This window comes from Branchiostoma belcheri, unplaced genomic scaffold (genome assembly GCF_001625305.1).
Source record: "Branchiostoma belcheri isolate BF01 breed outbred unplaced genomic scaffold, Haploidv18h27 scaffold59, whole genome shotgun sequence".
Taxonomy (NCBI): domain Eukaryota; kingdom Metazoa; phylum Chordata; class Leptocardii; order Amphioxiformes; family Branchiostomatidae; genus Branchiostoma; species Branchiostoma belcheri.
The window spans coordinates 900,760-924,276 of record NW_017804231.1 but is presented as its reverse complement, the minus strand read 5'-3'; the positions used below and the strand labels follow the sequence as shown (position 1 = coordinate 924,276).

At 43.6% G+C, this 23,517-nt stretch overlaps 4 protein-coding genes across 4 annotated transcripts; 2 read left to right on the top strand and 2 right to left on the bottom strand.

Moving 5' to 3' along the window:
* Positions 1–606: 606 nt before the first annotated feature.
* On the bottom strand, positions 607–6,728 carry LOC109482077 (interaptin-like). Its single transcript, XM_019784739.1, has 4 exons — positions 6,108–6,728; positions 5,791–5,942; positions 1,356–1,992; positions 607–926 (listed from the first exon to the last, which is right to left on the bottom strand). The coding sequence occupies exons 1-4, from the start codon at positions 6,322–6,324 to the stop codon at positions 655–657; spliced, it is 1,278 nt and encodes a 425-aa protein (XP_019640298.1). The 5' UTR covers positions 6,325–6,728; the 3' UTR covers positions 607–654.
* A 3,038-nt stretch (positions 6,729–9,766) lies between these two features.
* LOC109481961 (NFX1-type zinc finger-containing protein 1-like) lies at positions 9,767–15,554 on the top strand. The gene is made up of 5 exons (XM_019784577.1): positions 9,767–12,478; positions 12,698–12,799; positions 12,923–13,071; positions 13,326–14,442; positions 14,729–15,554. The coding sequence occupies exons 1-5, from the start codon at positions 9,767–9,769 to the stop codon at positions 14,942–14,944; spliced, it is 4,296 nt and encodes a 1,431-aa protein (XP_019640136.1). The 3' UTR covers positions 14,945–15,554.
* Positions 15,555–16,421: 867 nt separating this feature from the next.
* LOC109482028 (ankyrin repeat domain-containing protein 60-like) lies at positions 16,422–19,882 on the bottom strand. Its single transcript, XM_019784679.1, has 5 exons — positions 19,447–19,882; positions 18,274–18,412; positions 17,833–17,957; positions 17,514–17,679; positions 16,422–17,365 (listed from the first exon to the last, which is right to left on the bottom strand). The coding sequence occupies exons 1-5, from the start codon at positions 19,522–19,524 to the stop codon at positions 16,935–16,937; spliced, it is 939 nt and encodes a 312-aa protein (XP_019640238.1). The 5' UTR covers positions 19,525–19,882; the 3' UTR covers positions 16,422–16,934.
* Positions 19,883–20,104: 222 nt separating this feature from the next.
* On the top strand, positions 20,105–23,305 carry LOC109482044 (NADH dehydrogenase [ubiquinone] flavoprotein 2, mitochondrial-like). Its single transcript, XM_019784697.1, has 9 exons — positions 20,105–20,238; positions 20,913–20,978; positions 21,112–21,174; positions 21,569–21,656; positions 21,886–21,985; positions 22,182–22,285; positions 22,551–22,660; positions 22,863–22,939; positions 23,061–23,305. The coding sequence occupies exons 1-9, from the start codon at positions 20,200–20,202 to the stop codon at positions 23,152–23,154; spliced, it is 741 nt and encodes a 246-aa protein (XP_019640256.1). The 5' UTR covers positions 20,105–20,199; the 3' UTR covers positions 23,155–23,305.
* Positions 23,306–23,517: the final 212 nt, after the last annotated feature.

The following is a 23,517-nucleotide window of genomic DNA, read 5'->3' as shown; positions in this document are numbered from 1 at the left end:
TAAAGCTACATGACCGGAGTAAAATTTACGTTAGTAAGAAATGAATGTTGACAGAGGTACATGTTACTACAGGATCAAGTTGAAGCACTATGTAAACTGTAGCTCAAATTACACATGCTGAAGTTTAATCTGCCAAATGTCTAACATGCCACTGAAAATATTCCAACTGAGTACAGAAATTCGTTTGAGGTAAATGATGTACACGTGTCTTATTTTGTCTAAACGCTACGTTTTTCATAACACCGAAATGGTAGAGTTATAGACAACTAACTCCGTATTCAGCCGCTGGTACAAGCCGGTCTAGGAATGTTGTCTCAAAACAAACAAATAAAAGATTGAAACGTTTCTTTCCCGATAAATTCGTGATATTTATATACTATTGTAGTTGGGGTGGGCATCAAGGTCAAGAACAAGAGCAGGAAAGACCCGAAGTAAAGCCCCCCAAAAGGCCCCATCTCGTTTCCCAACTGGCAAAATCTCGGAATGATTTTCGCTTCCTTCGTGAGAGATTACGCACCTTTTCAGAATGGGGGCTCGAAAACGGGTAAAGAATATCAGTTTTTTTCAATTTCAGAAAACTGAAATATTTGAAATTTTTCGGTCTGGAGCTGAAACATTTGACATTTTTCTGCCAAAAAGTAGACAGGTTACACCTCATGCACATGCCATCCAGTGGACAGCAGCCCCGTGCAGCCGAGAATCATCCCATGTGAGGATTCGCACAGTCAGACGTGTCATTGATTTTGACGTCACTTCGGCTGTGACTCGGAGATTTTTACCCCTCTCATCGTCCAGCTTGACGAAGCCAAAAGTCACCACGGGGGTTTTCCGGAAAGGCGTGGTGAACGTGGCGGTCAGGTCACGGTAGCGATTTCCATAACCGTCCCTTAAAGAGGTCCATGGAATTTCCAGCCTACCAGACTCGCCTTAGTCAAAAGGAGGAACAAATAAATAATGGAAAGAAATCGTAGGTTTAAAGTTCATCTGTGTTGGTAGAAGTCCTTATGAAACATGGCATTACAACCATCCCTCAACAGAGACGGGACGCCACAAATTTCTGCAACCTATGCATGATCCACTGCTCATTGAGTCACGTTCTTAACGTGACGTCACAGGAGCAGCCTGCTCATTTCTTGACAAAGATGGAGTTGTAAAATGGAGGATATGTTACAATTTAAACTTTCTTTTCCATGCATAAAGAAATTGCAGTTTCATGAAAACAAAAAAGTATGAAAATAAGCCTTTTCATTTCCAGAACCAATCCTTAAAACATTTATTTACTAATGACCCTTTAACCAACTCAACTCTGATCACTTCAAATTTAGAGTCTATAAGATAAGTCTAACATTACTTACAGCGTTCGATGTACGGTCGCTGTTCCAAGGCCTGGATCTTCTGGTCTTTAGCCGTCATCGTAGCCACAACGCTCTGGAGCTGTTGTATTTCATCCTGGACCTTCTGGTCTTTAGCTATCATCTCGGTGTCTTTAGCCGTCATCGTAGCCACAACGCTCTGGAGCTGTTGTATTTTATCCTGGGCCTTCTGGTCTTTAGCCGTCATCTCGGTGTCTTTAGCTGTCATCGTAGCCACAACGCTTTGGAGCTGCTGTATTTCATCCTGGACCTTCTGGTCTTTAGCCGTCATCTCGGTGTCTTTAGCTGTCATCGTAGCCACAACGCTCTGGAGCTGTTGTATTTCATCCTGGACCTTTTGGTCTTTAGCCGTCATCGTAGCTACAACGCTCTGGAGCTGCTGTATTTCATCCTGGGCCTTCTGGTCTTTAGCCGTCATCTCGGTGTCTTTAGCCGTCATCGTTGCCACAACGCTCTGGAGCTGTTGTATTTCATCCTGGACCTTCTGGTCTTTAGCCGTCATCTCGGTGTCTTTAGCTGTCATCGTTGCCACAACGCTCTGGAGCTGTTGTATTTCATCCTGGGCCTTCTGGTCTTTAGCCGTCATCTCGGTCTGGAGCTCCTGAATCTCTTCTTGGACCTTCTGGTCTTTAGCCGTCATCGTAGCCACAACGCTGTGGAGCTGTTGTATTTCATCCTGGACCTTCTGGTCTTTAGCTGTCATGTCAGCCCGGAGCTGCTGTATCACCTCCTCCAAATCCTGATCTGGCTCTGTTGAGACGTCATGTGTGTTGTATGTTACAACAAGGGTTTCACGACTTCATAACTTCACCAAATAATGTTAACCCTTCTGACGGACGAATGATGGTGATAATATTTGTAACCGAGGTGGTATTCACCGGGTTCTTTTAGGATGCTGCAAGGGAGACTAACTACAGGGCTAGCAAGAACACACGCAGGACACAGGCATAATTGCCGTCACGCACGCACGGGAGACGATGGGCTGGGACAGTCTCTCTCTGTAACCTCCTCTCGAGCTGTCTCTCTCTCAGACTGTCTCCTGACCGAGCTCCCAACCCACCGAACACCCAGCTTTTATTGTCAAACCACAGACAGGACACATATTGCAATGCAGACAGTCGTCTAGCAAGGGGAACAACACAATATTTCGCACCCATACGACATGTCCTTGATGTTCCTATCATCAAAGCCTCGAATTAGCATAACCAGATTATCACACTGGCCACAAAAACTTCAAAGACGATGGCCTATTACATTATACATAAATGTGTTATTTTCAACCCCTTACACCCACCCCTATTTAAATGCGAGCCGTCCCGGCGAGCGCACAGCGTTTTGTTTTTATAAAACAACAAATATAAATACAGCAAATATACATTTAGGACTCCATAATAAAACAGGATACAAATAATACATATGATACACTACAAATAGAAATGGAGGACATTGTTTCATAGAGAGTTCAGAGTTTGTCAGGTCGTCAGGGATTCCTCATGTTTGGATGCTCTCGGTCTGGTCGCTACACTGCAGCCTTCCCTGCTGCTCCTGGTACCCGTCGCTACACTGCAGCCTTCCCTGCTGCTCCTAAGTTCAACACGTCATCATCAGCACCTCGTCCCCCGCGTCTCCCACCGTGCCGTGTTGTCTCTCCCCCTCCCTTCGTCGCACCGCCACCGGACGTCCTTTCCAGATCTACCTGCTCTCCCAGCTATGGTCGCCGACTTCCTGGAGAAGTGTCCCGGTGATCCCTCCGCTGCTTCAAGTTTCCCGGTGTGGGTCACGACCGGATCGGCCCGTCCTGGTTGGGCATGGATAACGGGTGCCTGGAACACCTTGCCGCCATCACTCTCGTGCCCAGGTGTGGCAGTGCAGGGATTAGCCATGGAGAAAGAACAACCACGCACGTAGACTCAACTGACCGCCCTACCCAGACATGTGGAAACCGTACCCTCGACTAACTAAAAGCCCGTACCTACAAAGAGACTGTCAGAAATGAATGCTATCATAATGAAACCATCTTGAACCTCGAGCCAGGCCCGCTCAATACACATTCACCCTGGGAGTCCGTAGGGTATTACCTCCAAGGTTGTGTCAGGACCTTGGGCTAGTGAGGCAAAGCCCCCTGCTCAACCGAGGGAGTTGGTAGAGCTCCCAACAAGCTACCCTACTTGATTCCATATGAAGAACATTCCCAAACATCCTCTAAAAGTCCTTTTTACACTTTCAAGGTGATAACTAAGACAATAGCCACAACAAAAACGGACAAAGATAACATGATGGAAAAGACAACAAAAACACCGCACTACCTGCTTAATATTCAAACTGTCAACCTTTTGAATATTCAAAACAAATCAAAGTCCTGGACTCACTGTCCAAACTCCAGAGGCAAAAACATAAAAACTCAAAAGGATATAGAAAAAACAGTGCAAAGAACAAATTACAGACAAGCGAAAAACACTGTTCGACTTCAAGACTTTATCTAACCCAGGCGATGTAACCCCCTGAAGGACTGAAGTCCAACCCCCGAAGTCTGGGTTTCCCCGGGGATCACACCACCCATCACAGTTTCCAACTAGACTCTATAAAACCAACATCAGATGAATATATCCAAGTTCGAACACCACAGGATTCCAACATCCAACTCTCCAGAAGAACCATCTACAACTTCAAAATGAACATCAAACTTTCCTCAACTCCTTGTTCTTGCTGAAGGAGACTAAAAATATAAATCCGAGCCGAAAACGTTCAGTCACCACTTCCAACACATTATCAATTCTTTAAAACACTACCAAATCTAGAAAACTAATGCTAGAAGACACTTCGACCAAAACTTCGACATAGGCGGTCAGTCAGAGCGTACATGGCATTCTCAAATCCCACACGACACCGGCCCACTCACTGTCTCTGTCCGGCTCCTGGTTCTGTCCTCCGTCCGAACGCCCGGCGTCTTCCCCTGATCCCTGGCCGATGTCTCCCGGTCTCTCCCAGCCCAGCTCTGGTCCCTGTCGACATCCCTCCTCTCCTGCGGCTCTACAGAAACAGGCTCGCTGCCTCCTCTCGTCGTGGCCCGCCTGTCGAGGTCCGCTTGTCTCTGGCGTCGGTCCTGCCCTCCCGTGCGCGTCTCCGGCCCTCCTGGTCCCGGCGTGGCTTTGCCCTGCAGCGTCCCCCTAGATGTTGGTTGACACAGCATCCCATCCTCGTCGCCAAATGTAACCGAGGTGGTATTCACCGGGTTCTTTTAGGATGCTGCAAGGGAGACTAACTACAGGGCTAGCAAGAACACACGCAGGACACAGGCATAATTGCCGTCACGCACGCACGGGAGACGATGGGCTGGGACAGTCTCTCTCTGTAACCTCCTCTCGAGCTGTCTCTCTCTCAGACTGTCTCCTGACCGAGCTCCCAACCCACCGAACACCCAGCTTTTATTGTCAAACCACAGACAGGACACATATTGCAATGCAGACAGTCGTCTAGCAAGGGGAACAACACAATATTTCGCACCCATACGACATGTCCTTGATGTTCCTATCATCAAAGCCTCGAATTAGCATAACCAGATTATCACACTGGCCACAAAAACTTCAAAGACGATGGCCTATTACATTATACATAAATGTGTTATTTTCAACCCCTTACATATTTTCCAGCCAATGACAGTCTTATCTTAACAAAGAAGGCTATTATAGCATTTACTCATGAATTATTCAAATGCGGTCATGATTTGAATAAATGTTTATGTTTATGTGATATTCACATTCACTCAACTTGAAACAAATTTTGTTGATTGGGTTTGGTTGACACATTTTTCCTCACACGCAGCGGGCAGACATATTAATACTAAGGTCACATTTTCTAACCGTGGCCCGGCCGGGCTGTTTGCATAAATGAAAAATATACAATTCACATCAAAAGTAGATACATAGTACCTATGATTGTTTTTTTTAACTTCTGGTGTCTTCTTGTCTTTTATATAATACTTCTCGTTCCCACAGAAAAGGCCTGTTCAGGCCCTAAATTGTGACCTTAGCATGAGGTAAATAAACAAGGTCGGTAACATGTCAGACCCACACAGTAGTTGTAATGACTGCACAGTGGTGCCAAATTAGACCGTCTCAATCCAGCAACTAACCGTATCATTCAGAACAGAAGTACAGCACATGTGGTATAAATAGGTATATCAGGCTCATATTACCTTACCTAGCATCTTGTCCTTGCCACCAAGACACCCCATGGCAGCAGTTTGGTTTCGGTCGTTGAAAGTATCTGACAGATGTGATATGTCCTATATAAGCACAAAAATTAGGAAGGGCATTAGACAAGGAAATACCAGAACAAAAGGGGGTGTTAGACATCAGCTACCTTCTGTAAGAACATTTGACGACAAAAAAGGAGATAAACGCTCTTACGATTTAGCTGTGCTTACCTCTTCATTGATGAAGCAAGCCAAGGCGAGTCCCACAGCGATCAGACTCAGCACCACAGCGGTGGCGGCGGCCAAGCAGCTGCGGTGGGAGCGGATGAAACTTCGAGCACGGCGACCGCTTGCTTCACTCTGATACGCGCGGTCTGTAGAAAAATAACCTGTTTAGGTTATTCTAAAGTTACCTTCAAACCGTTAACATGATAGGTACCACAGGATGTATTAATGTGAAGACCAGAATCTAGAAGAATAAACTTTGTAGTGTCTTATATAAAAAGAAAAAAAGATAAAGGTACAACGACATGAGCTACCTGCAGACGTGTACGTTGCGTGACGTTTCACCGCCTCGGCTTCTTCGTACGCGTCTGACGACGTTTCTATACCGTCTTCTTGCTTGTCAGAAGCGGCCTTGCCGTAGCGAACACGTCCTGTTGAAGTACTCAGGTGTACGGTAGGTTCCTGCCGGCTGGTTTGGCCTCTGCCGGGCCCCGAGAGAGAGGACCGGACCGGCTCCGCTTGTTCATACATGTTTACTCTACTGACAGGTTGGTGTACACATTCTATACTTTTACAGTTAAATAGGTATGAATATTAGTAATCCTGTAGCGATTAGTCTAAGAAATAAGGTGTCGTTTTGCCCTTTTATGGCGTGATATGATGTATTGCGAATGGTATTTCATTTTCTTTTCTACAGCGGCGGACTAATTTTCTTGATGAAAAAAGATGATCTGAAAGAGTTGATATCAAAGAAAACTTTTCAAACGGGAAAACTCGTCATATCATTTCTCTTTATGTTTATATGAATATGGCAAATAATGAGATCATTTTCTAAAGAAGAAAGCACATAATTCCCCTTTTATGGACGAACTGGCACCGTATGAAGTTTTATGACTGGCATGTTGTTTTTCTGCTAGTAGCAGACCAATTTTCGACATAGAGTAGTTAATCTCAGCTCAGAGCCACAGGAGTAGAAGTTAAGTTTTTAAATGTACATGCTTACAAAGTTTGTGTTTTTTTTATACTGCTCATGCACAAAATTTCAACATTATAGCTTGAGAGGTTGTAGTAAATGGTACAAAAGAAAGTAAGATGGCATTTCTCTCCAAATTATGTGACAACTGTTATATATGTATATATATATATAGCATACAGTTCAAAGTTGAAAGTTCACATTGAATGATCATGAATATCTCTATAACTCAAATACGTATTGTCATTTCTGAGTTCGGAACAGTCTTTTACAGGTTCTAATTTATATAAAGATAAAGTAAGGGGCTGCTCATATGCTGGGTTGACTACAGAGTGGCCACCGAGGTCTTGTATATACTGGCTGTACATTTTAAGTTTTTCTTGATCCATGCTTCTTTTCCAACATAGTATTTACGACACAGTTTTGTGTTTGTTCTTGAAAAATGCGTTTCTTCTACGAAGAAAATGATGTCAATATCCCCGATGACCTGTCCTTAGCTGAAACACGATCGGAGGCATTGTTCAGATTTGCCCCCCCCCCCCCCACACACACACTTTCGAGGGTTTACGTCTGGTACTAGGCTAGGGTTTACTGACGAGAAGGTGGTCGCCCTAGTAAGTGGCACAGTTCCAAAAAGGTTGCGTCACAAAATATGGACAGCCAAAATCATGTTACACTATCAAACAGTCATCTGTTAAATTTGGGGAGTGATTGGCAATTTACCTTTTTGCTTGCCACTGATGTTTCCTGGCAGGAAACATATTATTATTGGCAGCAATAGTTGTATAACTAACGGGAGTACATTGTACTCCAACGTGGCGCTTATCTAAAAAAAACTGTAAGGCCGTAGTAGATTCGGAAATTGGAGTTTACATGTATGATCAAACACCGGATAGCTTTCACGAGAAAACATTGCATGACACGCCTGCACGGGTGGCCTTCGTTCAGGTACGTATCAAGTAGGCGGCCTGGAGACTACTGGGGGGAGAGTAAAACCTCTGAAAGCGAGCCAAGTTTCAGCCGAAACTCTTTTGTTTCTGACGTATTGAGGTATAAAACTCGATATGTTCTCTTTGTTTGTTTAAGGCAGTGTCAGTGTAAAAGCTGTATGCCCGCACAGAAGTGGTTTCGTCAACAATCCTGCGGTGCAGAGTGACGTAACGAAACTGTGCCGCCATCGGAAAGCCCCGGCAGGTTAGATATAAATCACATGGACGGTCGTCAGATTGTGGCCAGTGGGTCATGAGATCAAATGTACTGGACATGTACCAACTGGCCGGGAAAGTACGTTCTGTGGCTTCAATAGCATTTGATGTATTCAAGGTGAGATTCCACTTCGGCTATAAGATAGGTGAGTTCAGTTATTATCAAGTATCGATAGAAGATACAGATGAAATGCAGTCTTCTTTTACATCCATGAATGCTTCTTATACCTGCCAACTATGCGCCAAGCAATATTAGCGACTTTGATGTTTTAGTAATCTTTGCTGTTGACTAACTACGTAACGTTAACTTTTTTTGCAATTAATTTTCTAATGTTTGACGTACGTGTATCTACAATTGCTTTTTCATCATTATCAATCATGTTGGCACCGTACAATATAGACAGCATTACTGAGTTTGATAAGCAACAATGGACAATTGCAGCTGAAACGTTTCTTGTCAGATTTAGAATTCACGGTTTCTTGACTATTAGTATCTATATTTGGCCATTGTGATCCTATATGCAATGTCTCGACAAGGCTTTTAATCTGGTCATACATCGTAAAGGTTTCATATTAAAGGAGACATTACGAGGCACGTGTGCATGGATGGCCTCCGTTCAGATACACCTCAAGTAGGTGGTCTAACATCTAGAGACTACTATTTCAAAAGGCAATTTTTAATTTTCAAAAACATACTAACGATTACAAACTATTTAACATGGGGGGGGGGCTGAAAGCGAGCCAAGTTTCAGCCGAAACTCTTTTGTTTCTGACCTATTGAGGAATAAAACCCGATATGTTCTATTTGTTTGTTTAAGGCAGTGACGGTGTAAAAACTGTAGAAGTGGATTCGTCCGTATACAAGGTCCGTATACAGAGTGACGTAACGAAACTGTGACGTCATCTGAAAGCCCCGGCAGGCTAGATATAAATCGTATGGATGGTCCGTCTGGACATCAGATTGTAGGCAGGTGGTCATGAGCTCAGTTGTACCAACTGGCTGGGAAAGAACGTTCGGTGGCTTCCCTCGCAGAGGACAGGTGAGTTCTAGTTTGACGTACGTATACGCCCAATCGCTTATTCGATGTTGGCATCGTACAGTATAGACACCATTACTGAGCATGACGAGCCACAGTGAACAAATTGTAACTTGAACCAAGGACATTATACTGTGTATAATGTCCTTGCTTGAACGTTTCTAGTCAGATTTAGACCTCACCGTTTTTTGGCTATTAGCCTATATTTTGGCCATTCTGATCCTGATGCAATTGTAAATGTTTCGTCAAGATTTTTTTATCTGATCAAACAACATAAGTTTTCGCGGGAAGACATTGCATGACATATTTGCATGGATGGCCTTCGTTCAGATGCATCTCAAGTAGGTGGCCAAGAGATTACTAGTTCAATATTCAAAATTAGACCACGTACCAGCGATTGGGAGGGGTGGGTGTGGGGATTAAACCCTAGAAGCGAGTCAAGTTTCCCATCCGAAACTCTTTTGTTTCTGAGGTATTCAGGAATGAAACCCGATATGTTCTAATTGTTTAGGGCCGTGGTGATCGTGCGGTCATTTTCCGACGCTTCCATTGACGTCATGAGAAGAGAGACAATTCAAGTGTTGTTATTTAACTTGGGAAAGCTGTTATAACTAGGGGCACAGAGTGCATACATGTCAAGTTGCCACGGTTCACAAGCGATAGCTACTATCTACATAGCTGCGGTGGGTGGGGGGAGGCAAAAAGTGGATGCAGGTCTTAAATTTGATGACATATCGTTGTGTAGTTAACCCATACCCATGGAAGGTGACAGCGGCTCCAGCTTCAGCTACAGCTACAGGGGGAGGCCTGGGCGTGGACGAGGCGACTTTGGTAGGAGGGATGGTCAGCGTGGTGGAAGAAGGGAACATGCCACCCGACGGGAGACGCCTCCGGACGATTTCAGGGAACTGTCGGTCATCCCCACTTTCTATGACATCCACACTGACAAGGACCCGTTTCTTCGCCCCAACATCGTCCGTGGCCGCTACCCTGACGTGGACACGTATCTGGACGTCCAGTTCAGGCTGCTGCGAGAAGACTTCGTACGGCCGCTCCGAGAGGGTATTACTGATTTCCTAAACATGCGTAGACGTGGTTCGGGACGTCAGGCAGGCACGCCGCAAGACATCTATGTCTACTATGACGTCCATGTTGCCTACCCGACGTACGCTCATAACGGTATCGTCTACAGGATACAGTTCGATAGTAGCAGACCTGAGCTCCAACGGGTGAGGTGGCAACAGTCAAAACGGTTGATCTACGGATCCCTCGTCTGCCTCTCCAGTGACGAGTTTCAGACCATGTTCTTCGCGACGGTCGCAAATCGAGACCTAAAACAGCTTGGACAGGGTTGGGTGGAAGTTCGATTCGAAGGTGATACGTCGGAAGTGTTAGACATCAGCCCAATGGAGACGTTCATCATGGTTGAGTCAACCGCCTTCTTTGAATCCTACAGACACGTCCTGAAAGGTCTTCAAGAGGTTGACCAGAACACAATGCCGTTCCTCAAGTACATCGTGGACTGTGACTGCGCTAACGGCGTCGACCCACCAGCCTATCTTCGGGGTGTCACATACGACCTATCAGTTGTTGCTGAAAACGTGCATGGCAGTCGTACTCGTTCAGTTCGTTCAGTTCCCGTCCTTCGGGACAACATGTGGCCATCAGCGGAAGATTTGAATTTTGACGAGTCCCAGTACCGCGCCTTCAAGTTGGGACTGACTAAAGAATTCGCCATCATACAAGGTCCGCCAGGAACTGGGAAGACCTACATTGGGCTCAAGATCATCGAAGTTCTGCTGAAAAACAGTCATAAGTGGCGAGGAGTCCAAAGAGGTCTAGAAGCGGCTGGGCCCATCCTTGTGGTCTGTTACACAAATCATGCCCTTGACCAATTTCTTGAAGGAATAGCAGATTCCTACCACAAAGGCATCGTAAGAGTTGGAGGGCAAAGCAAGAGTGAGAAGCTAAAGCAGTTTAATCTCAAAAACATCAGGAACAAGAGACGCCAGAAGAAAAAGCACAAGGGAGCTGCCGATGCAACACGAAAAATGAAACGTCTTCAGGAGCAGATGGATGTCTATCTGGATCAGTTGACGGCAACGCAAAATGGACTCCTTCATGAAGACACCCTGATGTTGGACCAACGTCACAGGGACAGTTTGATGCAGGGATCGGCCAAGCAAAACGAGGACAGGTGGATGCTAGGTGGAAAGAAAAGGGAATCTGTAATAGTGGACTGGCTAGGTCTTGGAGAGCAAGCCCTGCCCGGAGCAGACAGGCAGAACCATGATGCCCAAGCAGAGGACGAGGAGGAAGTTGGGATAGAAATCATGGACATCCCAGAAGAACAGCGACTCCTCGACGACGTCGAACCGCTGTACGGTCGTGGAAACAGCAGACAACACAGAAGGAACTACAACAGCGTGGTAGACCTGGCCCTAGACCTCGAGAATATGCAGATCAAAGACCGTCGGGCTGGGGATCCCGAAGGATGGCAGGTTCAATCCAATAAGAAGAAAAGGAGAAATGAGCTACGGCGTGAACTCAGTAAGACGGAGATGATGACCCAAGAAGAAGTTCGAAACGTCCCAAACATCTGGAAGCTGCAACTGAACGATCGATGGCGCCTCTATCGTTACTGGTTAGCCAAGTACCACGCGCATCACAGGCAGTTTATACGAAAGTATGTAGACCAATACGAGGAAGTTGCCCGTCGACTTGAAGGGTACAGAAATGAGGAAGATCGAAGGATTATGGAAGAAGCATGTGTCGTCGGAATGACCACTACTGGTGCGGCCAAATACCACTCGATCCTGCAAGACATTCAACCTGCCATTGTCATTGTAGAGGAGGCAGCAGAAGTTCTGGAGGCCCACATCGTTACAACGCTGTCTCAACACTGCCAACACCTCATACTCATCGGGGATCACCAACAGCTCCGTCCCAAGCCAACTGTTTACGACCTGGAGACGAACTACAACATGGGTATCTCCCTATTCGAACGTATGATAATGAATGGCATGCAGTGTCAGCGGCTTCAGTCTCAGCATCGCATGCGGCCAGAGTTCGCACGGCTCCTGACGCCGCACATCTACGAGTCGCTGGACAACCACGAATCCGTGCTCAACTTCGACAACATCAAGGGCGTCTCGTCCAACATGTTCTTTGTGAATCACACCCACAGGGAGGAACAGAAGAGAGACACGAAGAGCCGGTCCAATATGCACGAGGCGGAATTCATGGCCGCTTTCTGTCGCTACCTGCTGCAGCAAGGATACAGCCCGTCCCAAATCACCATCCTCACCACCTACACGGGCCAACTACAGAACTTCAAGAAGGCCATGCCGCGGCAGGTCTTTGATGGTGTGCGCGTCTCCACCGTGGACAGCTTTCAGGGAGAGGAAAGTGACATCATCCTGTTGTCATTGGTGCGGAGCAATGACGAGGGCAACGTGGGATTTCTCAAGGTGAGGGAAGCTAAGGATCTCTTCGTTGCCCACCGTGAATTTATGTCTACATTTTTGTATTGAATTCGATATTAGGTTTTACCTGCAAAACCCTGTTTCCAAGGCTATTTCAGACATCAAATTGCATTACTAATTAATTACTGATTTCCTGATTCTGAATGGGCCCAGTTCGTAATGCATTAGATGTACGTTGAAAACATTATTTCATTGCACTTACAGGTAGACAACCGTGTTTGCGTTGCTCTCTCAAGAGCGAAGAAGGGTTTCTTCACTATAGGCAACTTGATGATGTTGGCAAAGGCGAGCACATTATGGATCAAGGTGAAGAAAAGTGTGATTTACTGCAGTTCATGACAACTTTTATCGTAATGACATTTGGCACTTTTCATACTTATCTGCACTGTACTGTGACTTCAGTTCAAATTTTAATTGATTACTGCCCAGATCATCCAGGAACTTCTACAGCAAAAGAGTGTGGGTGAAAGTCTAACGCTGAGCTGCCAAAATCACCCAGACAGCGAGATTCTCGTGTCAACCAGCGACGACTTTGAGAAAGCACCGAACGGAGGATGCATGCGGCCGTGTACCTTCAGGCAAGTAATGTTACAAACAGTACATAAACTTATTGTTCTCAGAAAATTAGTGTGGTTTGACTTTGAATGATTTAACCTTTATCTTGTTGATATTTTTACTTTATCTTGTTCATATATTTTGTCTGACCCTTACCTTTTGCCTCATGACCTCAATGAAAAAACGCAGTGCATGCCGATTTGAACTTTTATGACTAATAATGGCATGGTTTAAATATTATAATTATCATAATCCCTATCGTTTATGGTACACACAGGTTACAGTGTGGCCATGTCTGTGAAATGCGCTGCCACCCGACTGATCCGGATCATGAAGAGTACAAGTGCCAAAAGCCCTGTGACAAAGTCATTTGTGACCTCGGACACAGATGTCAGAGGCTTTGCAGTCAGCCTTGCGGTAAATGTCAAGTATTGGTCGACAAGACATTTCCCAGATGTCCACACAAGCAGACGATCCCGTGCTACAAAAAAGACGACGACGACCTTGTCTGCAACGCCCCGTGCACTCGACTGTTTAAATGCGGCCACCGTTGTGCTGGTACATGTGATAGTTGCAGGCAAAGGAGAATGCACGAGCCCTGTAGGGAACCGTGCAATCGTGTGCTTGTCTGCTCCCACCAATGCTCGGCACCATGCGGGGAGCCATGTGCACCTTGCCAGATGCCATGCGAGTGGAGATGTAGACATTATCAATGTGAAATGCCGTGTGGTGAGCCCTGCGACCGTCCTCGGTGTAATCGACCCTGCCGGAAGACCCGACGTTGTGGCAAGTGTAAGAAAGCCCGGCCATGCATCGGTATGTGCGGGGAGCCATGCCCGGACAAGTGCCGAATTTGTGATCGTGAAGAGTTGACAGAAATCATCTTCGGCATCGAGGATGAGCCCGACGCCCGATTCTTGCAGCTGCAGGATTGCGGTCACGTGATAGAGGTTCGTGGACTGGACCAGTGGATGGACATCACCGACAGAAACATCCGACTCAAAACCTGCCCGAAATGCAAGACGCCAATACGACACAACCTGCGCTACGGGAACACCATCAAGAAGACGATGGAGAAGATCAAGAAGGTACAGAACGTTCCAAATACACAGAGAGAAACCCCTACAAACAGGTTGTTGGATAAGAACAGATCTAGAGGTGTCGACCAGCGAGAGTATCGACGCGCACAGTCCGCGGCTAGTTTTTGGCATGACCAGCAAGTGGAAAGTCGTCTGTCTTCACCACCAGACCACCAAGGGACCATGAAGAAAATGGTGAGACGTAAGGAAGACAAGGGGGAAGAAAACGAGCGCAAAATCACGGAATTGCAACGGGATATCGATGATCTGGAGAAGTGGCTGCTTCAGCATGGGACGGCCGATGTGAGTAAACAGGCAAGGCTTTAGAGTTGCATGTACTGCACCTGGATACTGGATAAACTTCCTACGTATACATGCCATTCAAATTCCCCCCTCCCATGATTTTTTCCCCGTAAATTTCCACAGTAACACACAATAATGAATATTGTCAAGGAGGTTTTTAAACCTTCTTGATATTATATACGATCAAAATCATGTCATTGCCGTCATGAAGTTTGTGATTCCCACCCTTGCATTTCATAGTATGGTATGATACTTACATTATAATTTATACTCACACGTCGTTGGTTTTCCTTTACAGGAGAGGCAGAAGTTTGGGGGAGAGTTGACCCGACTGAAATATCTCCTGAAGCTCCGCATCCTACAGAGGCGAATCCGGAAGAATGGAATCAGCCTGGACGAACTGGAACAGAAGTACCTTGCCATGGCGGAGCGCAGGCTGACCGCGGGCGAACCTCTCACGGAGCAGAAGGAGGAATTTATAAAGCATGTTCTATCAAGACTATCATGGTGCTGACCATGGAAGTCTCTGCACTGGATAGTGCCGTATGTAGCAATGTCATGATGATATTTTGTATTATTTTTTTATGCTCAAATGTGACATGGTACTAATATTTGATAATATGACTTCCAAATCTTGACGCCTTCTTTCTATATTTTGTGTATATTTGATACTAGAAGCATTATTGCAAATGAGACTTTATTTCATGCATGTAAAGTTGTAAACCCACCTTATTCAACTGTTGTCGACATAAGTGCCGGTACTACGGTGGCTACTACCTTATATTCTGTTTGTGTACATAGGCGGGAAGTGGTCTTCTCTTCGGAGCGTGCGAAGAAGAGAATGACTAATTTGTTTGTGTCGTTTGAAATAGTATGGTTTATCAACTTTTGTGGTTTATCGAACTATTTGGAATAGTTTATTATTGTAATCTGACAATGGATGCTGTGATATGATGAATGGCTTCCGTCACATTGTAACATATCCCTTTGTGATATTGATCATGATTAATGCAGAAAGTGTTTGCGTTCGCACTTAAAGCACAATTTGTGGAACAATCTTATGTAATATGGACATGGGTGTGAAATTTTAAGTCAGACCCGTTTATATAGTTTTCATGTTTGGAATGCAGTATGTCAAATTTATGTGATTTGAAAGTGAATTTATCTTTATTATCATGATAGATTGTAGCAGTAAAAAAATTGAGGAAGAGCAAACTATGACTTATGGAAAAATACGTTGACATCTCGTCATGTATTTTGTTTTGAATGAATCATTTCAGAATCTACATTTATTGTAACATTGGTATGATGGATTTAATAAATGTCTGATTCAGAATAGAAGTGTTGTAACATATTATTGAAATGAAAAGCAATTACTTTCATCAGAACATCTTAACTACAGAGACTTCCAAGTCTCCCCAAAAACTTTAAAATTTATGTCTGAATCTTCAGCTGAGGTAGATATAGAGGAAGAAGTGGCAGTCATGAGTAGAATAATATATAATCAAATATTATAATCTAATTATATCATTGTAATAAGCAATCATCAAGTTAGTATTATTAACAAAGAAACACCACATTTGTATAAACAAAAAATCTCTAAGCAACATTGTTTTCAGTCTTATTGCAAGTATATTTTAATAATACATAATATACATAACTACTTCAAAATAATCTGACATCATTCGAACATAACCAGCATAAATATAGTACTTATTTTACTGATCAGGAGATATCTACATCTAACCATCCAAACTGCATGGATTTTCAAATACAAATGCATGTACATGTATATGCCATAAAATATCAAATTTATATTTTTCACTGCTCTCTGTGTAATCTCTTTGGCTTATTGTCAAAAGAATATTAATCAATAAAATGTGAAGTAACAGTACTTATAGTCTCTTTATTTTCACTTGACAGCTAATTTGATTATTACCTGACAACAGAATAATAACTATTTACAAAAGTGTAAAAACGTGTGCCTCTTTAGATTATAGCAACAAAATTGGGTAATGTAATTTTTATTCTAGTAACCTAATGAATCCAGATCCTTCTTCATCAGCCATGTCCTAAATGAGCTCGCACTGACAGACGACGATCTGTCTAAACCTTCCAAAACTTTAGTCCCAGTTGTTTGTAAGAAATTATCAGTAACTTTTGTGACTTTTCCATTTGGTTTTGCTCGTAGCTGACGTGCTCTTTCATCTTCTCTCTCATCCAGAACATTTTTTCTTGCCAACCACCTGTGCGACGTTCTGTCTTCCTTGTCCTCCTTGTGAATTTCTGGAGCTCGTACTCTCAGGATGGGTTTCCCGATACTTCCTGACGTTTCGCTCCATGTACGTCTCGTTCCAGACCCTGAGTCTGAGTCCACATCCTCCAGTTTGGCACGGAATCGCACTTCAGTGTGCCTCGAGACTTCTGACGCTTTTGCGTCACTTTCGGTGTCTTCGTCTTTTTCTTCGTCCTCATCCTCATCAGCATCTTCCTCCACTGCATCTTCAAAATCTTTCAGACCCTTTTCGTTCTCTCTCGAAGCAAACTTCATGCTTTTTAGGGGAGGAGAACCCGGTGCCTTGGAACTCTCCGGGAGGGAGAATCTGGGCAAAGTACAGTTGACCTTGGGTGCCCTTCAGCCACGTGGGCGTCTTGGAGTCAAACAGCTGGTGAGCCTTAAGGGTGACGTCCTGGGATGACCCATTGGCTCTCATCTGCGTGGCACGGACCTGCCACTGGAACAGGAACAGATGTCTCTCCGTCTTCTTGTGGTTGGAGTCGGCAGCGATGGTTAGAGCCGTCTTCCCCTCCCGGTCGGCGGCGTTGATTCGGGCGCCCTTCTCCAGCAGGATGTCCACGCATTCTCCCCTCCCCCTAGCAGCCGCAGCGTGTAGTGCAGTTCGACCTGATGGTGTTGTGGCATTCACGTCGGCACCTAAATCAGTCATCATGCAGTAGAGCAGATGTTAGGGCTTCCTGAATATCACATTTGCCATCTGAAAGCTTTCAAGACACTCTTATAAACAATAGGAGTTAATGAGTTGTTATTTCTTTATTTTATGTTATATTCTTGGTCTCCTCACCTTCCTCCATGAGGCTGTGCATGAGGTCCAGATGTCCACGGTTTGAGGCGATAAAGAGCGCTACCGCAGCGCGCTCAGCGAACCAGGCCCTGCGCTGACGGGGACCCATGTAGTCAGAGGTGGGGGACCGGAATTTGGTATCAGGTGTCACTCCCAACTGAAACACCTGGGGGAAACAAAAAAAAGGATTATGTGATAGATCAATTTTCATTCCAAAGTGATGATCCTTCATTAGTGCAAAGATATGCCACATTTTAGGAGTATAAATTAATGATGAATACCTGTGTTATGATCTTCAAATTTTGCTCAGTTATCTCACCTTTTCAATGTCTCCCTCTGCTGCAGCCTCCACTAGTGTCTGCCACTGAGACCACACCTTCAGCTTAATGGTCCCGCCTTGTACGATGTCGTTGTGTCGGAGGTCACTGTCCTCATGCATGTCACCTAAAGTACATGTAATTCAGTACATATGTATTGTTACTGGTAAACCTACCAAGTCATGTACAGCAGGATTTGTCAAGTTTAGAAATGTCACAGAGTTTTAGGAAAAAGTGCAACTTGAAGAGGTTTAGCCATTTCATTACGGTAACCATATCATCCTCCATAGGATCGACATGTTGGAATCATGTGGGTTAAAACTGCAGTTTAGAAGGAAGACACCAGAGGGAGTCCTCCAGGCAACTCAGGTACTATATGATGCCTTCTAGTAGTTCTACCCTCAGACATGTAAGAAAGAATTGTGCCGCTTGATTTAACGGACCTTCATCCAGGTAGGAGAGCCTCTGCAGGTTGGAGGGGATTCCTGCCTCCAGTTCCACGGCTTCCTTCAGCTGCCACACCTGCATCTCAGGGTATGCCTGACCGATGGTGAACATCTCACCTGTGGGGACCAGGACCACCTGGAAAGGTCAAACAAAGTTTTAGGAAAAGTTCAACTTTTAGAGAAAAGAGGTTTTTATCTATTTATCATACTGTACCTTCCTTGTGAATGTTGTATTAAAGCGTCTACTCCTACGTCGCGACCGTTGTTATCATTGAGTCGTCAACTACGTGTCTTATTAATGATGATACTTTTCCAACACAATGGACAGTATGGAAATTAACAGGTGTTTCTTGTCTAGGTCACATTTTCAAGGCCAACATACTGACAAAATCATAAAACACTAATACAGCAAACAATCATCAGACAACAGACATTGCTACACATGTCGGAACCAGGAGCACTTGGAGAGGACCGGAAACACACACAAGGTCAACTTCAAGGTAAAAAAGGGTAAAAGTAGTTTTAAAAAGCTAAAGTTCCTTCCCGCATCAGGTGACGCATAGGATGGTAGCAATCTCCATTTTGATAGCCGGGTGCTAGCTGTTGCTGTAACGTATATAGGTTTGTATATAATATGGAATACTCTAAGGAATATGTCATCAACCAAAAGGGCATTTGACAAATTGATTAATAATCCATAAGGACAGGACTTATGACAGGTGTACAGAAACAGTATTGTGAGATAAGGTCATAGAAGGGTCCCAGAGGGGGTTGGGTCATTTGTATTTATTATGAGTTATTGTTCACTGGCAATTGATAACTATGCAGTGTGGGTATTTTTAATCATTGAGGTTTTCTTGGCTCATTATTTGGATACAGAGTGATGACACAGATCACAGCAAGAAGGAAAAGTGTGTGTGTGTGTGGGGGGGGGATCATGATGAAGTGTACTAGTGACTGAACTAGCAAACATTGTCGTTTTCTGGGACTACATATCCAGTATTATTACATTTCAGGACAAAAATGAGCAAGAATTCGTAAAAAGTTAACGATGTAAGATTTAACCCACAAACAAAAGGCCGTGTGTACGGTGTATACAAGCTAGCTAGTACACTCACACGAATGTAGATAGATAGATGTTCTAAGTTGTCTTGTCAAAATGTCTCTTACCTTGAGTGAGAATGTCCGCAGAGGGGCGAAGGCTACCTTGCCCGTTTTCTTCCCCGTCTTCCCTGTTCGACCTGCCATTTGAAAAGTCTTCAACTCGAACTGTTTCTCAAGATATCTCAGCAAAACAGAAGTCAATACAGAAATGTAGCAACCGTGAGCAAGTATTAAAAGTTCAACTGCTCAAGATTTTAGTCCAAGGAAAGGGTGCCACATTTCGTAAACTGGTGTGTCCAGTATTATGCAGAGGCTCTTCAGGACAGTAGTATCTCCCTAGAAGCTAGATACTGCAATACGCCTGCCCTAAATAGGATTCAAGGTAATAATAGAGCCACAAATCCACTCATAACGTCTTGCTGGAAGTGAGCCGGGTTCTTGAGACCACTTCAACAGGTGGGTAACGGAAGAGTTCATTCTTTGAAATCGGTGAAACTTTTGATACTATGTACCAAGATGTATTTATAATTTAAAAACTACTTAAAAGTACGTCAGTAAAAATTCATAGAACTAAATTAATATGTAAATGTTATATGCTTTGCAAACATTGATGAGAAAAATTGTTTGAAAAAATGCTTTCTGAGTTTTCAAATAAGAGTCAACACCCCTACAGATAATGGTCATTACCGAAGGCTTTATAGCAACGGGCCTAGCAACCACTAATTAGGACTTTTCCTCGCGAGATTTGGCGAGAGTACAGGGGTGAAAGTCCCGGATGTTCACCTTCTTTCGGAGAGTGGGAGGGCGAAAATAATTAAGATGTTGTCCTCGACTGTTCGTCAACTTTCCAGCGCCTTGGTAACTCTATTTTATTCTTTCCCGAGCCTTTAGTGTCACTTATGTCATGACGTTACACTTATGACATTTTACGATGTTTCTGTCGATCGTTTTCTTGACTAGTTCGCTGCAACTTTAGCTCTTTGAGCTAGGCCGGTCCGTTACGCAAATTGTTTTGTAACATATCACTTTTATGTGATATTTACGATCGTACAAAAATTATGAAGTCCAAAACACTTCCCGTAGCGCCCGACGGAATTCTTATTGACGATGACTTTGCACTGCCTTTTTGATACATATGTAATGTGTAATAAGTTTATCTTTCATATGATATAAAGTTTTAATGATTTTACACTATGTCACACAAGTGTATAATTCTTGAAAATATAGTGCTCTTCTCAATTTTTTGTCATACCGGTTTACTGGGATATTTACAAAATATTAACTTCAGTTTGCAACTAAAATTCACATCAGACCCTATTATTAATATTGTTACCTTAAACAACCTGTACTTTTTCATCCACCCAACCAATACTGCTAATTCTTACACATAGTCTCTATTATACATATAACTTTGAAATGAGTTACAATAATAAACTTGGCAAAAGTGATAATCCTTTGACATAATTGACTACATGTTATCGCTTTGTATATACAACTGATTTATACAAAATTTATCATGTATTATTCCCCAGGTGCGACAGACGCGTGCCCTGCACCGGTCGGCACCGGCACTGGGCGGTGGAGGTCAGCTGTTTGTGGTAGGTTATCACAACACCACTGTACAACTCACTGAGTCAGCATCAGCATATGAATTATAATAATGATTTAGTCTATACTTGTCATTTTATGTCCTTTGGGTTGACTTGTAAATGCTGTAATTTTTGTTTACAGCACCGTGACAGCCCTGAAAACAACCCGGATACACCGTTTGAATTCACTGAAGAAAACATGAAGGTAAGGGTTTGATTTGTACCATTAATGTCAGCTTAAATCTTCATGATTCTGTACAGCTTACAGGATACCTTGGTAGTCCTTCAAAGTCGAAGTTGAACGTCAGCATCCCCATTCACAGGGGGGTGATGGCCTCATGGGGCTTCTGATCCCAAAGCTTGACGCATACAGTCAAAAGTACAGCATACACTCACACCAAGGTTTTTAACCTCCTTGCTCACACATAAATTTATGTATTGTCATGTCAAGTGTTTTGATGTTAAAAACAATGGCATCGATTCCGTACAAGCCATGTGACAGAAGAACAAAAAACTATATAAGGATTAAATGTCACTGTTGTAATGACTGCTAACTTTGTTGTTTGCCATTGTTGAATGTCTTTTTTTTTACATACCAGAGAGTGCAGCTGATTATAAACAACTACCCAGTGGGACATGAGGCTGCTGCTGTCATCCCTGTACTGGACCTGGCTCAGAGACAACATGGTAGGGGCAACTTGGAAACATTAGTACAAAAATTTTGGATGAAGTCGAGTGGATTCATTCATCTATCAGTATCTTTCAGTCAGGCTGCAGTCGAGGTACTGTAAATCACACATGTGCTGTCCATGGCATTTGTTGCTTGTCCCTACAAAGTTGGTGGCAGTAGAAATGTTACGTAACATTATAGAGTTGATTACTGATATAATATGTAAATTTGTATTTATTTTTCTAGGCTGGGTTCCCCTGTCTGCCATGAACAAGGTAGCAGAGATCCTGAAGATGCCCAGAATGAGAGTGTATGAGGTGGCTACTTTCTACACCATGTTTAACAGGTAAATACATTGTTAAAGGGAGTTCAGAGATTACATACCTTCACACATTATTGTTGTGTGGGCCAGTCTGTGTAGGCCAGTCTGTTCTGAATATTGATAACAGTCTCTACCATATAAACAGAAAAATATGCATATGTAATACTGACTTATACTGTAGCAAAGTCACTAATATCTGATGTTTGGTGTTATGTTTCAGGAAGCCAGTAGGGAAGTACCATGTGCAGATCTGCACTACCACTCCCTGTAACCTAGGGGGCGTCGGTTCTGATGTCATCCTGGAAGCCATCAAAAAGAAGCTAGGTAGGTTAAACTACATTGTACTGTTCTATCCTCTTCTTTCCCTATGATATGTTCCAGTAACTTACTACTTAACACATGTGAAATCTGCTTAGCAGTATGAAAAAAGATAAACTCTAGTCTGTATAGGACTTTTGAGTGTATTGGAATGCATGCTGTAGTTATTATGTATTATCTCTGATTCAGTGATTTGTGATTGTAGTAATGGTTTCAGAATCATATCCCCAAGAAAACTTTAATAATATGTGTTTTGGTGGTTGACTGTCAGGAATCAATGTTGGAGAGACCACCAAAGACAACATGTTTACCCTGATAGAAGTGGAGTGCCTGGGAGCCTGTGTTAACGCACCCATGGTCCAGATCAACGATAACTACTACGTAAGTGTGCTGAATATTCCCTTTTTTAGAAGCCAGACATTAAACTTGTACATACATGTATTAGTACTAGTATACTATAGATGCAGCTGTACGAGACGAGATGACCTGCACTTAGCCTTTATCTTTGTTCTTGAGTGTCTGTTGTTTAATGGTGAAATTCATCATATGCTGACATTGGTGCTTGTTTCATGTACCTGTATAGGAGGATCTGACAGCAGCAGATATAGAGGAAATACTGGATGATTTGAAGGCAGGGAAGACACCAAAAGCTGGGCCCAGGTACATGCATATAAAATATACCTTCATTTTCTTGTTTTGCCCACCATCCATACTGTATATCTGCAAGTTAGAGTGACAGCTACATGTATAAAACAGATTTTTCTTTGCCTTTTCCTTAAAGGAATGGCCGTTTTGCGGCGGAACCACTCTCAGGACTCACCAGTCTTACAACGCCGCCGACTGGACCCGGCTTCGGTGTGCGGGACGACTTGTAAGGGAAACATCGTGCTGCACAGCTATCTCTGTACATAACACCAGACAACTATCCAACATGTGTGAAAACTGTAGTTATTGTGCTCACTTCTGTGAGAATATCCTTCAATTATTCATTGTGATGAACATCAGATATTAAAAGCGGTATCTGAACTGGTGGTGTGGTGTATTTCTTGGTTGTCTACCAATGTTGTATTACTGTACATGTAATTCACTTTATGTTCATGGTAGCAAAAGTTTGTGGTCTGAGAAAAACAGAGGTGTTCACAGAACAATATGTTCACAGGCTGGTGCAGAAAAAAGAAAGTCAGCAAATTATTTGTTAACAGTAACGATAAGGTGACCACGAAAACTGTGAACATAAA